At 36.6% G+C, this 15,749-nt stretch overlaps 1 protein-coding gene across 1 annotated transcript in view; it reads left to right on the forward strand.

Annotated features, from left to right (window-relative positions):
- Window positions 1–11,771, forward strand: part of LOC126893413 (mediator of RNA polymerase II transcription subunit 30-like) — a 44,115-nt gene extending 32,344 nt beyond the window's left edge. The window contains exon 4 of the mRNA XM_050663563.1: window positions 508–11,771. Within this exon, the coding sequence (XP_050519520.1) occupies window positions 508–873 (366 nt within the window). The 3' untranslated portion in view covers window positions 874–11,771. The remainder of the gene's footprint in view (window positions 1–507) is intronic.
- The last annotated feature ends 3,978 nt before the right edge of the window (window positions 11,772–15,749 follow it).

A 15,749-nucleotide genomic window follows, 5' to 3' on the forward strand; every position in this document is an offset into this window, starting at 1 on the left:
ATAATAACTAGAGGGAATTCTCTATTATACAGAAGATGGAATACATCTTTGAATGTTACTCTGTCATATGCTTTCTTCAAGTCAATCAGACATAGAAATGCTGGTCTATTATACTCTTAGTGATTTCTCAGTAATATGCTTTATGACGAATATTGCATCTGTACACGAAATCCCTGTTGTTCATCTGCTAAACTTATCCTCTGATTCATTAGTTCTTGTAGAATTTTAGTTGTAAGTTTTAGGGTAGTATTTAACAAGTTGATACCTCTGTAGTTTTCTGGTTGCTTTTTATCTGCCTTTTTGAATAGTAGAATTAGTTCGCTCGTTCTCCATTCTTCTGGTATTTCATTGTTTCATGATTTTGTTAATTAATGTTGTTAATTGTTCTGTTATTGCTGCTCCACAGTATTTCAGTAATTCGTTTGATATACCTGTTTGATATACCATATACCTAAACAAGACTCAACACTTTAAACCTTTTTTTATAAAGATTATTCTGTTTTTTAGCCTCCTAATGGGACCCCCCAATCCCTTAACACAAGCAACGAAAAGAAGGCCAAGGTTCAAGAACTTCTGCGCACAATTAGAGTACTATTCAAAAGACTGCGTTTGATATACGAAAAATGCAATGAAATTTGCCAACTACAAGGAATGGAATACACACATATCGAAAGTTTGATTCCGTTTAAAGACGAATTAGATCCGAAACACGACGAGAAGAAGAATTCTGAAGCATACCGGACAGCTTGCGATGAGAGCAAGGAAGTGATGGAGCAGGTTATCTTAAAAAACAAGCAACTGAAAGAGGTTATAGATCATTTGAGGCGTATTATTTGGGAGATCAATACAATGCTCACTATGAGGAAGTCATAACAATTCTCCATGCAGTAGCATAGCTGTGAATAAACCTGTTTTGTAGTGAAATTAACCAAACTTCACTTAGGCTTATTTCGCACCAAGCAAGTCCAGTCCAGTCACGTCCAATCCAGTCAGACGTTACAAGATTCAAAAATTTAATGAAAAATCCATTACTTACTTACTTTCCGTGTCCGGAACACCAACAACTTTAAATTCTGTATTTCCAATGGTTGGCCACATAAATGGCCCTGTCATTTGCTATAATTAAGTCTTCTTCTGTGCAGGTCTCTCTCATCTCTGTGCATGATAGTAGATGCCGGCTGGTCTGAACCGCACCACAGTCGCAGGTATCGTCCTCCTGGTATCCCCATTTTTTCAGGTTACTAGCACAACGTGAAACGCCGGTTCTTAGTCTGTTTAGCGCTTTCCAAGTTGGATACGGTAAATTGTGTCCAGCTGCCATTTCCTCTGCGGGAGGAAAATGTGTCACGGTAGCTGACGCTTGCCATAGGTGTATTCAGCGCGTCTCTGGCGCTTCGGGGATGGATCTTGATGTTTTCAGGAAGCTTTTCCGAGATCTTAGTTGCTTGGCTGAGTTTGGTGGTCATATAAGGGGCGTCTTCGGTCCTGCTTTTTTCGTTCTACCGCTGACGTGACCTTCATCCTGATAGGTGGTGGAGCAATCCCAGCTATGGGGTATACCTCTTCGATAGGTGTCGGTTTCAGGCAACCCGATATTATACGAACCGTTTCATTTAGAACCACGTCGACGTTCTTTGCGTGAGCAGAGTTTGCCCATACTGGTGATCCAAACTCCGCGGCCGAAAAACATAATGCTAAGGCAGAAGTGCGGAGAGTGTGTGGTTGTGCTCCCCATTTTGTATTAGTTAGCTTACGGATGATATTATTTCTGGCACTTACTTTCTTCTTGACATCTAGATACTGGTATCGGTAAGACAGAGTTCTATCCAGACGGACGCCAAGGTATTTTGGCGTCTCGTTGTGTTCCAGCATCTGACCACGCCATTCCACCTCCAGCGGCCTTCGGGCATGCTTGTTTCTAAGGTGGAAAGCACATACCTGGGTTTTTGTGAGATTGGGTTTCAGCTGGTTTTTATCGTAGTATAGAACTAAGTGTCCCAGGGCATTTGTCAGTTTCACTTCGACTTCATTGAAGGTTCTTCCCTGAGCTACCACAGCTGTATCATCAGCGTAAATAAATTGCCTTGTTTGTTGGTGTATGGGTTAGTCGTTGGTGTATATGTTGTATAGAATCGGCGCGAGGACACTTCCCTGTGGTAGCCCGTTTTTTTGGTCCCTCCACCGACTGTTCTTGGACTGGAGCGTTACATAGAAGCGTCTATTCTGGAGGAGACATTTCACTAAATTTGTTAGTCGGAAATCGTTTGTAGTTTCGTAGAGTTTTGCGAGTAGCCGTTGATGGTTAACTGTGTCATAGGCGGCAGTTAGGTCTATGAACGCTACTCCTGTTATTTCTTTCCGTTCAAAACCGTCTTCAATATGTTGGGTGAGATTAAGAATTTGACTGCAGCAGTACTTTCCGGGTCTGAATCCTGCTTGTTCTGGAATAATTTAGTCTCCACATATTCAGCGATCCGGTTCAGTATCATTCTTTTAAATGCCTTGAAAAGGTGGCACAAAAGAGAGACAGGTCTAAAACTCTTTGTATCCGCCGGATCCTTCCCTGGTTTTAAGAGGGCTACCACTCTAGCTTTCCTCCAGATTTTGGGGATTTGTAATGTACGGATGCAGCAATTCATCATTTTTACGAGCCACTCTACGGTTTTTAGTCCAAAGTTCTTTATTTGTTCTGTTCGTATGTCGTCCAGGCCAGCCGCTTTATTATCTTTCATTTGATGGATCGCGCCTCTGATCTCCTCTAGACAAAAAGAGGTACCTAGAACATCCCTTTCTTCGTCGATATTCCGTTGAGCTCTCACCTTGTTCTTTCTTGATGTTGTCTTACCGTTCATTAGAAGACGATGGGCTATCTGATCGGGTGTGACTTCTGTCATGTTGACTGCCGGAGCAGCGGGATCGTTGCCAAGATTCCGAATCAGCTTCCAGGCACGTCTGCTGTTTTGTTTCATGTCCAGACTCGTGACCAGCTTGCACCACCTTTCCGTTCTGTTGGCGGATATCGCATGTAACATTTCCTCCCCAGCCTGTATTGTTGCTTCCGAGAAAGGGTCTTCTTCATATAGCTGTTCATATCTTTTAAGTAGGGGTTTAGATTCTTCATTGGGCCCCGCTATGTACTTAGTTCGAGAACCTCTTGGGATAAATTTCCGTGATACTTGCTTTACAATTTCTACAAATTTATCGTATGAGTCAGGGCAAGGTTCTAGCTAGGAAACTTCTTGATCCAATGCTTCAGAGAATTTTTCCCATTTTGCGTTAGTAAAGTTGAACCTTCTCTTGAAAGGAAAAATTTCGTATCTGATTGCCGCGCCGGAAAGACAAATTATTGGTCTGAAAAAATCCTTTGTAAAAGGTATACATTTTTTTATTAAAATCCCTTTAAGGGCTACATCACAGAACGTTTTCGATTTTTAGCAAAATAATCATCAGTGTTAAGAACAGGTTAATTGCAAGCTGAGCCACCAAAGAAATACCAGGGCGAGAACCCTTTAAATGGTATAAAAATATATTATAAGTTTCTGCTTCTCATATGTCTCCTCAGTCCAAAATAGCATTTGTTTTCTAGGATTATCCTTCGCTTGATTTCTTCCGTCATGACGTTTTCCTTGGCGATCAGGGAGCCTTAGGGTAAGACCAGAACAAGTGGGTCTCGGTGGAGGTGGAGGTCGCGGTCGATATCCATGTAAAACAAACACATTGTAGTGAATGGAAGAGAACAGAGCAGGTAAGTCGCGGTGGAGGTTTAGCGCGATGCCATCCAGGAGGTTTACATCGATGCTTTTGAAAATAAAATAAGTTTGTTTTACATGGATGTCTACTGCGCGACCTAGAAGGATGCTTTACTGTGATTGGTCCGTTCGAAGCCAAGTTGTCATTACCTGCGCTATCTGAGTTGATACTTTTTATATAATCCCTTTTTTGTTTTCAGTTTATTTTTGAATTTTTAAAGTAATTAAATTCAGTAAATTTTTGAAGTATGAAGGAAGATCTGATTATTTACAGCTGACATTTCGTCACGATCATCACTTGACTGACACAACATCGCAAAAGCACAGTCTTTTTGTCATTCAAATTTCATTAAACTACTTCACTTGATAGTGGTTCTAGCTCGACTGACAGCGCAGGTGACCTCCTGCTATGTGCTGTCGACATCGACCGCGACTTAACTAGTAGCATTCACCGTGACCTACACCTCCACCTCGACCCACTTGTTCTGTTCTTACCCTTAGTATGTGAATTCCATTCCTTCCGTGTCCATTACTTCAAAGGTAGAGTTATTGACCGTGAATTGGTGACCGATGTTTCTGGCTCTATAGTTGGTTTTTGATGCCATCATCTTAGTTTTCTCCTCATTTACTTGTTGGCCCATATTTTTTGAGGCATTTGAGAAGTTGGTATACATTTCTTCTAGCTTGCGTGTTGTGCGGGCAACGACAAATTCTAGTTTGAACAACTACAACCATTTTTAACCACATGTGTCTCTACATTGATGACTCGACAGGACTGGAATCGATTGGACTCACTTGGTGCGAAATGAGCCTTAGAGTCATCCGATTGAACGTTAATATCAGGTCGAGTACCAAAAATTTAATTATTTTATACCAAGAAAAAGTTTTTATGTTTAACTAATTGCCTAGGGCAAAACTTTTATTACAATACTCAAGGACTTATAACATGAACGAATATCTTCCTATTTTAGTAGCACTTAGTCAACATGAAACCTCAATTTTTTTGCCATTCAATTTTCATGTCATTATTGATATAATCGTTGTCCTGAAAAGTTCGTAGGCTAACAGAAAAAAAAATTTTTGATCAAATTTATTTTATTATTCCATATTAATTCAAATTTAGTTACCTTCGAGGGCGATACAACAATATAGCGGTCATACAACTTTTCAATACCATTTTTATTCAAAAATTTTTACTGAAGCATTCTCTTGAGGTCAGCGAACAGGTGGTAGTCGCTGGGAGCCATATTAGGTGAATACGGTGGCTGCGAAAGAAATTCGAAGCACAATTCATGAAATTTTACCATCGTTTTCATTGATTTGTGACACGGTGCGTTGTCTTGATGAAATAGCACTTTCTTCTTCAAATCGGGCCGTTTTTTCTCGATTTCTTCCTTCAGACGCTCCAATAACGTAATGTAATAGTCGCTGTTAATAGGTTTTTCCCTTGTCAAGACAGCCGATGAATATTATACCACGCGCATCCCAAGTCCCATACTGATGTCATAATCTTGCCAGCTGACTGTTGCGTCTTTCCAAGCTTTGGAATCGGTTCACGTTCAGTCCACACGGGTGAATGACGATTGGACTCCGGTGTGAAGTGATGGAGCCATGTTTCATCCATTTTATCATATCGATGCAAAAATTCGGTTTTATTACGATTTAACCATCTTCAAACACTTCTCAGAATCATCAATTCGTTGTTGTTTTTGATAGATTGTGAGCTCTCGCGTCACCCACTTTGCACAGAGCTTTCGTCTACATAAATATTCATGCACAATATATCCAACAAGTTCCTTTGATATCTTTAGAGTCTCAGCTATCTCGAATAACTTCACTCTACTCTCTCTTGTCGTTTCCCCATTACTGAGGATCGTGATTTCTTCCAATATTCCTAACAATGTTTCTCCATTGGTCTCTATCTTCAGCTGCTCTAAGAGCTTCGCAGAATGAGTTTCCAGCTGAATTCTTTATTTGGTCGGACCATCTAGTTGGTGATCGTCCTCTTGATCTTCTCCCCGGAACGTTTCCAGAAACAATTAATCTCTCCAATCTGTCGTCACCTCTGCGAACCACGTGACCAAAGAATTGCAGTATTCGTTGCAGACATATTGTGGACAGCCTTTTTTTAATCTTGAGTTGGTTTAGAATGGAAACGTTTGTCCTATGAGCTGTCCAAGGTATGCGCAGCATTCTTCTCCAGCACCACATCTCAAAGGCATCAATTCTTTGGCGCTCGCATGCGCGAAGAGTCCAAGTCTCTGCTCCGTATAGAAATATTGAGAATACAAGGGCATTCACCAGTCTCATCTTGATATTTTGAGAGATAGATATGTCTTTCCAAACTTTAGTTAGGCGACTCATCGCATTTTTTGCCATACCAATACGTCTCCGAACTTCTGCTTCACAGTTACGATCGTTAGTTATACTAGACCCGAGATTGACAAAGGTGTTTACTATCTGGTATTCCTGTAACATGTTAGTCAGTTGAATAGTGTCGAATCTGTCGACCACCATTATTTTTGTCTTAGCTTTATTGATTTTCAGACCAACTTTATTGCTTTCGTACTCAACTCTTCGCAGAAGATCAAACATTTCTTGCTCATTTGCTGCTATAAGTGTAGTGTCAGCAGCAAATCTTAAATTGGAGATTTTCCTACCAGCTACTGATACTCCACCGGCCCATCCTTCACTCTACAACTCTATAGTCATCCAAAATTATTTTGTTGACTTTTTTATGTTTTCGTTAGTAGCAGACTCTTTGGGGCATCCACTGCGTGCATCGTCCTCTGTACTCATTTCGCCTCGTTTAAACCTAGCAAATCACTTTGCTAGCTCAATGGTTGATTTTCCTGGTGCAGAGTCCGAATAATGTTTATCAAGCCAAGCCTTGGCTTCAAGAGTATTTTTTTTCGCCAAAAAGCAATGCTTTATAAAGACCCGAAATTCCCATTTTTTTAAACTATCACATGTTGCTTCACTCATCTCATAAACTAATAGTTTGACAGCTGTCAAATTTATACACGCATCTTTTGAAGTTTAGGGCTGACTAAAAATCATATAGATTTAATACCAGTAGTGCCATTTATGTGTCAGCCTACGAACTTTTAATCCGACCTGTTATGTCACTGTTATTAACATAATTTCTTCAATTATTGGTAATTTTTGTGCTATTGCGGCCTTATCAGTTAAAATCTATTAGTTTTTATATAATATTTTCATATAATTTTTATTAATTTTTTGAGATAGGTATATCTATATCTTAGAATTTAGAATAATATTCAGGTTAATTTTTAAACTTTTCTTTTCTCGTCCATTATATTAAACATATTTATACATCTTTATGCCTACATAATATGTAGGCATAACGATGTATAAATAACGATAACATTTTTCAGCAATAATGATACAAAATGACCTATTTCGACTATTTACTGACCTAGTTGGCATATTATGCCATAGGTCATTTTGTATCATTATTGCTGAAAAATGTTATCGTCTTATCTCCAGAAAAGTGAATCTATATTCTATAGAAAATAAACACTGATAATAATGAATCACCTAAATGTACCTATTTCTACTTTGACTATGATTACTTTATTATTAATTATAATTATGATATTTAGAATTAATTTTAATGCCATTATCCACTAAACCATATACACTAAGCATGAAAATTAACGCACCACCTTAAAAATGGGACATTTTTGATGTCTCGTATTTCCTAAACCTGTTGTCCGATTTGAGTGATTTTTTAGTATATTATAGCTTTGTTTTTTAAGAAAATAGACGTTATTATATTATTGCTAAACAGGTAAGTGTCATTGTATACCGGGTGTAACAATGATAGTGTGTTTTTTCCTCAAAGTTTGGAGCACCCTGTATATTCTAGCGTATATAAAATATTGAAATTAAAATTCAACTGTAGCCTTAGGCTTTCTTAATATTTTGCTTTTTGATTCATTCGCTTATATTGGATAATAAACAAGTTAGGTACTTTAACAACTAGCAATTTTATTCATCACTACAGGGTGTTTCTAAATAAGTGCGACAAACTTTAAGGGGTAATTCTGAATGAAAAAAGAATGTCCGTTTTCTTTATAAACATAAAGGCGGAAATACATATCCGCGCCGCGAACTCCACGCCGTGTGTGCGCCGCGCGTTCGTGGCGCGGTTATTGTTCGTTAAAATTTTTCATTTTGACGATCCAGAGGAAACTTACGAACGTTTAGTAATTGTAGATAATCATGTCTCTGTCCTGTACTTCTACTACATCTTATTTTGGTATTGTTCTGAAACTATTTTCTTGTGTCATCTTATGCAATTTACTATTTTATGTGGAATAAGCCACAGTTTGGGAACATTTCGGGAACTACCTTTTTCGCTTCCTGGCAACACAAATATAATGGTAGGGGAGCCCAAGCGGGGATTTTTGCAGTTACTCGAGCGCGTCAGATTATCATATGGGGAGAAACGTGGTACCCTGCAGATGTACCTTCACCATATATTGGCTCTTAACACAGGGGAGTTCGTTCAGGGGGGCCCGAAAAAAAATCTATCCTTAAAATATTCGAAATTGTCAGATTAAGATAAGGTAAGTACATGCAAAAGAGTCTATATTTCAAAAATATGACGATTTGAGCGGGGCGTACGAAAATGGGTGAGTCAAAAAGTTTCACAAAAAAAAGCGAATATTTCGCGAAATGAACGTCAGATTGAAAAACTAAAAACTACGTGTTCAATATTTTTCAAAAATCTATCGAAAAATACCAAACTTGACCCCCCACGGAGAGGGGTGGGGGGTAAATTTAAAATTTTAAATACAAATCCCGCGATCTTTCGCAAAATAAACATCATATCGAAAAACTGCAAAGTACACTTTATCAATGTTTTTGAAAAAACTATCGAGTGGTTCCAAACACGACCTCCCACGGAGGTGAGGTGGGGGGTTACTTTAAAATCTTAAATGGTAGACCCCGTTTCTTATTGCAGATTTGGATTGTTTGTATAAAAATAAACAACTTTTATTCGAAACATTTTTTTGAATTATGGATAGATGGCGCTATAATCGGAAAAAAGATTGTTGGAAATGGAAAATTAAATTAAAAAATGGGAAGTCCCCACTAAAATGGAAAATTTTACTTAACTTTTTTGGTTTTAGGACCTAATAATCATAGCCCAATAGGTCGCCAAAGCGCTCGAGTGACTGCACATTTAGCATACTTTGCTCCCCTACCATAATATATCTGCTTGTTCCTACAACCCGAAACAAAATTAGAGAACTATAGGTACTTCCAAGTCATGCGATACCTTTTTCGTTTTCCGGTGACCCAATTATAATATATCTGCTTGTTAAAACTCAGTTGCTTTACCAGAAGCGAAGTTAGGAAACTATAGGCTCTTCCAAGATGTGCGTGACCTTTTTCGCTTTCCGACGACACAATTATAACATATCTACTTGTTCCAACTCCGTTGCTTCACCAGAAGCGAAGTTAGGAAACTATAGGCTCTTCCAAGTTGTGCGTTACCTTTTTCGTTTTCCGGTGACCCAATTATAATATATATGCTTGTTCCAACTACGTTGCTTCACCAGAAGCAAAGTTAGAGAACTATTGGGTCTTCCAAGTTGTGCGTTACCTTTTTGGCTTTCCGGTGACCCAGTTATAATATATCTGCTTGTTCCAACTACGTTGCTTCACCAGAAGCGAAGTTAGAAAACTATTGGGTCTTCCAAGTTGTGCGTTAGCTTTTTGGCTTTCCGGTGACCCAATTATAATATATCTGCTTGTTCCAACTCAGTTGCTTCACCAGAAGCGAAGTTAGGAAACTATAAGCTCTTCCAAGATGTGCGTTACCTTTTTCGCTTTCCCACGACACAATTATAACATATCTACTTGTTCCAACTCCGTTGCTTCACCAGAAGCGAAGTTAGGAAACTATAGGCTCTTCCAAGTTGTGCGTTACCTTTTTCGTTTTCCGGTGACATAATTATAATATATCTGCTTGTTCCAACTCCGTTGCTTCACCAGAAGCGAAGTTAGAAAACTACTGGGTCTTCCAAGTTGTGCGTTACCTTTTTGGCTTTCCGGTGACCCAATTATAATATATCTGCTTGTTCCAACTCCGTTGCTTCACCAGAAGCGAAGTTGGAAAACTATTGGGTCTTCCAAGTTGTGCGTTACCTCTTTCGTTTTCCGGTGACCCAATTATAATATATCTGCTTGTTCCAACTCCGTTGCTTCACCAGAAGCGAAGTTAGAAAACTATTGGGTCTTCCAACTTGTGCGTTACCTTTTTGGCTTTCCGGTGACCCAATTATAATATATCTGCTTGTTCCAACTCTGTTGCTTCACCAGAAGCGAAGTTAGAAAACTATTGGGTCTTCCAAGTTGTGCCTTACCTTTTTCGCTTTCCGGTGACACAATTATAATATATCCGCTTGTTTCAACTGCGTTGCTTCACCAGACACGAAGTTAGAAAACTATAGGTTCTCCAAGTCGTGCGTTACCTATTTCGCTTTCCGGTGACACATAATTATGAATGTTTTTTTGATATTGATAACTATTTCCGAAGTGAAAGTCGAAAGGTCAAGTAAACTTGATTTCAAACTCGAATTGTGGCTTATGCCCAAATAAAATAATAAATCTTATTTTTAATACATGTTATTTTTAGTACAACAATGAACTAACATTTTTTAAAAAGGTCCGCATGTACATTTTTTTATTTCAGCTTCTATTTCCGTTCAGATCGGATTTAAGTCGTTTCTTTAAATTAAATGGTTCTTTATTGAGGATCCCACAATAATGATTTTCCACGGTAAACATCAATTTCCTTCCGACCATTCCATTACTAACAAATATTCAACTCATGCGCGCCAAAACCAACAAACCACTCGCAAACCCGTCCAAATACGTATTGCGAACCATCAAAGCGTTTGTTGAAAAACCGACAGAATTTAGATCGTGGTGCGCCGTGTGCGTGCCGTTTGTGCGTCACTTGAAAACACGTACTAATCTGACGAATACGCTGCGCGCGAGCGGCTCGCACACCGAGCAGAGCGCATATGCATCTCCGCCTTAATATGTCCGCAAATGCTTTGTTTCCAAGATACGGGATGTTGAATTTTTTCTTCCAAACTGACGATTTATTTATTGCTCTAAAATTGGTTGAGATATGCAAATGAAATTTGGTAGGTTTTAAGAGGTAGTTAGTACGCATTTTTTAACATACAATTAAGAATTTTATATTCACCATTGGCGTGCATATGGATATAAACATTTTAGATACATCCCGTATGCACGCCAATGGTGAATATGAAATTCTTAATTGTATGTCAAAAAATGCGCAATAACTACCTCTTAAAACCTGCCAAATTTTATTTGTATATCTCAACGGGTTTTAGAGCAGTAAATAAATCGTCAGTTTGTAAGAAAAAATTCAACATCCCGTGCCTCGGAAACGAAACATTTGTGGACATATGTTTATAAAGTAAACGGTCATTATTTTTTCATGTAAAATTACCCCTTAAAGTTTGTCGCACTTATTTAGAAACACCCTGTATTGATGAAGAACATGGCTAGTTGTTAAAGTACCTAACTTTTTTATTATCCTACATAAGCGAATAAATCAAAAAGAAGAATATTAAGAAGGCCTAAGGCTACAGTTAAGTTTAAATTTCAATATTTTATATACGCTAGAATATACCACAGGGTGTTCCAAACTTTGAGGAAAATACACACTATCATTGTTACACCCGGTATACAATGACACTTACTTGTTTAGCAATAATATTATTACATCTATATTCTTGAAGAATAAAGCTATAATATACTAAAAAAATTGCTCAAATCGGACAACAGGTTTAGGCAATACGAGATATCAAAAATGTCCCATTTTTAAAGCGTTAATTTTGATGCTTAGTGTATGTTACGTTTTTCGTTATGTTAAGATGTGTAAAATTTTATATTTGTAATTATTGTATTAATATTTTTGGTCATTTGTTAATAAATAAATAACTAGAATTTGTTTTGTTTTTGTAAATATTCTTTTTTTTTTTCCTATTTCTGTACATAATATAAGAAGGGTACCTACTTAGGTACTTTTATGGCAATATGTGACAAATGTTCACAAAATGTGATTTTATAAAGGCATTTGACAGAGTAGCACTATTTATAAAGTCAGAGTCAGCCAGAATTGGTTTATATTCTCGTGGTTAGCTTTTTTTCTTTGTATACTTTCGATGCCGTTTTGAAAAAAGCATTTGACAGTGTCAAAATCTATGTAAGTCAATTAGAATTTGGGTGTGTTTTGGGAAAACCAGACGGTATAAGACCTGCCAGGACGGCCTAGAAAAAGGAGGGCCAGTCAGAGAAGATGGAGGTGAGACCATGGGAAATAGCACAGGATCGGAACCAGTGGAAGACAAAAGTAAACGCGGCAAAGACTCACGAAGAGTTGTAAAAGCCAAAGATGATGATTCTTTTGCATCAGTTTTTCTTTCTTAGTTTACCTTGTAAATTTCATTTTTGACAGCAAACTCTCCCTATCTTCTTTTTTGGATATTTTCTCTGCAAAATGTTTAGTTCTTTGTGAATAATTCCTGTTTCCAAACTTAAATAAAGGACATTTAGGGCAGCGTTCTGCAATTGAGAATGGACTAATAAACGAAATGTCACATTAAAATTAAAGAGAAGTGAAAAGTCATAGATCTAAACAATAAATCTGAAACTTTCTGGTAACATCCTTAATCTCTGCCTTTTACGATTTATAAGGCAAGGTGACGACGAATAAAGAAGAAACATAAGCTGTTTTTAATTTTTCTTTTTGCAAATACACTAAGCGTTAAAATTAACGCACCACCTTAAAAATGGGACATTTTTGATGTCTCGTATTTTCTAAACCTGTTGTCCGATGTGAGTGATGTTTTTAGTTTATTATAGCTTTATTCTTCAGGGTCAATAAAAGCCAAGTGGTCCAAAGGTGGTTGCTTGACTATTTTTAATATTTTTTATTTTTCTACCTTTTAAACTTCAGTCTATAGAGAGTACAAAATTGCATTCATTTTATTTTTAAAAAATTTAGTTTGCCGATTACGGCCATTTTTGTTAAAGCGTGTCGATCATTTTCACGGAAAACTTGGCTTCGCTCTTTAGCCAATATTTTTTCTGAGGTTTGTCCTAGAACAATAAATCAAAAACCAACCTTTTTAGAAAAGTATGTAGCATTATTTAATTTCAAACTACCCTTAAGGCCTTAAATGAACCTCAAAGTTTGAACAGGTAAACTGATAAAATTCCATTTTCAGCATTTTTTTAACAGCATAAGGCAAGCCGATATTGGTTTGTAATTTTTTTCTGGAAAAGACCTACGTACATACTTTAAATAAAAAAAGTTTGAGCTTTGAGACTTAAGTTTTAAAAATGTAATTTTTTGAAAAATCTCAAAATTTGACCCCTTATATCTCTGATGGGCACTGATGAAAAAATTTAAAATTTGCCTGAATGTTAGAATAGAATAGAATAGAAATATGCTTTATTGTCATGAAAAATTGTACAATTTTATCGACAAAGCTTATAAAAAGTCAAGAAAACAAAATAATAATTCAATTTACTAAAATTACATAAATCGAGAATATATTTACAATAATAACAATAATAATGAAGTTAAACAGAAGTAGTCATTTGCAAAATTTAAGTAAATTGCAAATGCATAGTCTACCTAGTAATTAATAAGTTTAAAAGTTAAGCTGCTGCATATGACACCCAAATATAGACAAAAAAATGATAATAAAAATACTACTAGTGCAAAGGGTACTGTAATTTCTTAGTTATTGATTAAAAAAATCTTCTACTAAATAATATGGTCTTTCAGATAGGTAGGCTTTTGTCAGTTTACGGAATTTTGGGAAAGATGCTGCAGATAAGTTGTAGAGGGAGATGGTTGTAAAGTTTTCTTGCGGAATATAATATAGATTTCTTTACTAACTCAGAGGACGGGGTCGGCATATAGACGTCAAACGTAGAATTTCTCGTAAAGTAGTCATGATTAGGTCTTGGTGGAAAGACATGTAGATGTTTACGAATTAAGCAAACAGTTTCTAAAATATACAAAGATGGAAGGGTTAAAATTCTGTGATCTTTGCCCCTACCTTGTGATCTTTGTTAGCCCCTAGCAAGTAGAATAAGGAGTAAAAATTTGAAGTTGCAGACTTACGTCATATAGGAGTTACAGGCCTGAAAAAATGGTCAAAAATCAAAATGGTCAAAATTTGAGCGTTTGCGGGCAGGGTAATAAAAATTCAAATAAACTGTCTAATGAAATAAAAATTAATCTATTTTCACCAGATTTCACAATGAATATAAATTTATACAGGGTGGGCCAAAGAAAAGAGTCCACCTCGATATTTGGCAATAGTTACCTATTAGATTTTAAGGAAATGCCGAAATAGGTCCATTTTAATTTTTATTATATTGCAACTTTTTGGGATATATTTCATACTACGTGACGTCATCCATCAGAGCGTGATGACGTAATCGATGATTTTTTTAAATGGGAATAGGGGTCTTTTGGCAACTAAATATACATTGTACTGCTGTCAGAAAATAGAAAAAATGTTTATTTCACACATAAACATTTCTTGTCGCTTAAATTAAATCACAAATAGCCCCCTACTTACCTCTTGACAGTTTGAACATTTAATTTAAGCGAAAAGCAATGTTTATTTGCCAAATAATAATTCTTTTTTTATTTTATGACAGCAATAAAATGTATTTTGAGTTAAATAAATTACATACATTCTACTTTTTGCGTCAATTAATTTAATTCAAAAATTATTTTTTGGCCACCCTGTATAAATAATTATATTATTGTTTATACTACTGAACAGAGAATTGAACACTCTTTCAAATGAGATAACATACGACCCCTATTACCATTAAAACAATAATTGATTACGTCATCACGCCCAGTTGTATGACGTCACTGACATGGAGACGTATGAAAATATATAAGAAAATTGTAATTGAAAAATAAAAATCGACCTGTTTCGGCCTTCCCTTAAAATCTAATAACTGCCAAATATCAAGGTGAACTCTTTTCTTTGGCCCACCCTGTATAAATTTGTATTCATTGTGAAATCTGGTGGAAATAGATTAATTTTTATTTCATTAGACAGTTTATTTGAATTTTAATTACCCTGCCCGCAAACGCTCAAATTTTTACCATGTTTATTTTTGACCATTTTCTCAGGCCTGTAAAGCCACGGTTTGTTAGAACAGTGAGCGACGCACAACTCACAGTCAGTCGAACGCCGCGCACGTCAGTCCAAATCAAAGGAATGGTTTCTGTATGTTAACGGATTGTTAGGTTCTGCTTAGTTGCGCGCTCTGAAGACCGACAGCAGTGTACGTCGACGGTGTGCGCTGGAATCAACTGCGATTTGATTTGGACGCAAACGTTCAGCTGAACTCACAGTGTACAACGTGGTGGTAAACTAATTTTATTCAAACAAAAATGTTGATGCATGATTTGACATGCATGACGTTGAAAATGCATGATTTGACATATTTTTAATTGCACAAAGTAAATGAAAAAGTCACTTGTATTAAATTGATATTATTAGTATTTAATTGCTATTTAGATTAATTGGTATTATTTCTATTATTTATTAAACTGAAGCATGCATTATAATAAAACTACGTTTGTACAAAATAAAGTGTATCGTTATTATTCAACAAATGGCACAATTTTGTCTTGCCATTATCCCTGATCCCTATTTTAAAGTATGCTTTGAATATCTCATTTTTTATTATTTTATTTGCGTATTTTTAAATATGTACGTAGTTCTCTGTAAATTGACCTGTTTTCAGGTCAATTATTTGGGGAAATATTCAAAGAGAAAAGCAGCTTGCATTTAACAAAAGGTACCTACTATAAACCTTTCCCCTTCAGTAGTGCGTTTCAAAGACACCATGTGCCTCACCGGAACCCAACATCTAATT

The sequence above is a fragment of the Diabrotica virgifera genome, chromosome 10 (genome assembly GCF_917563875.1).
Source record: "Diabrotica virgifera virgifera chromosome 10, PGI_DIABVI_V3a".
NCBI lineage: Eukaryota > Metazoa > Arthropoda > Insecta > Coleoptera > Chrysomelidae > Diabrotica > Diabrotica virgifera.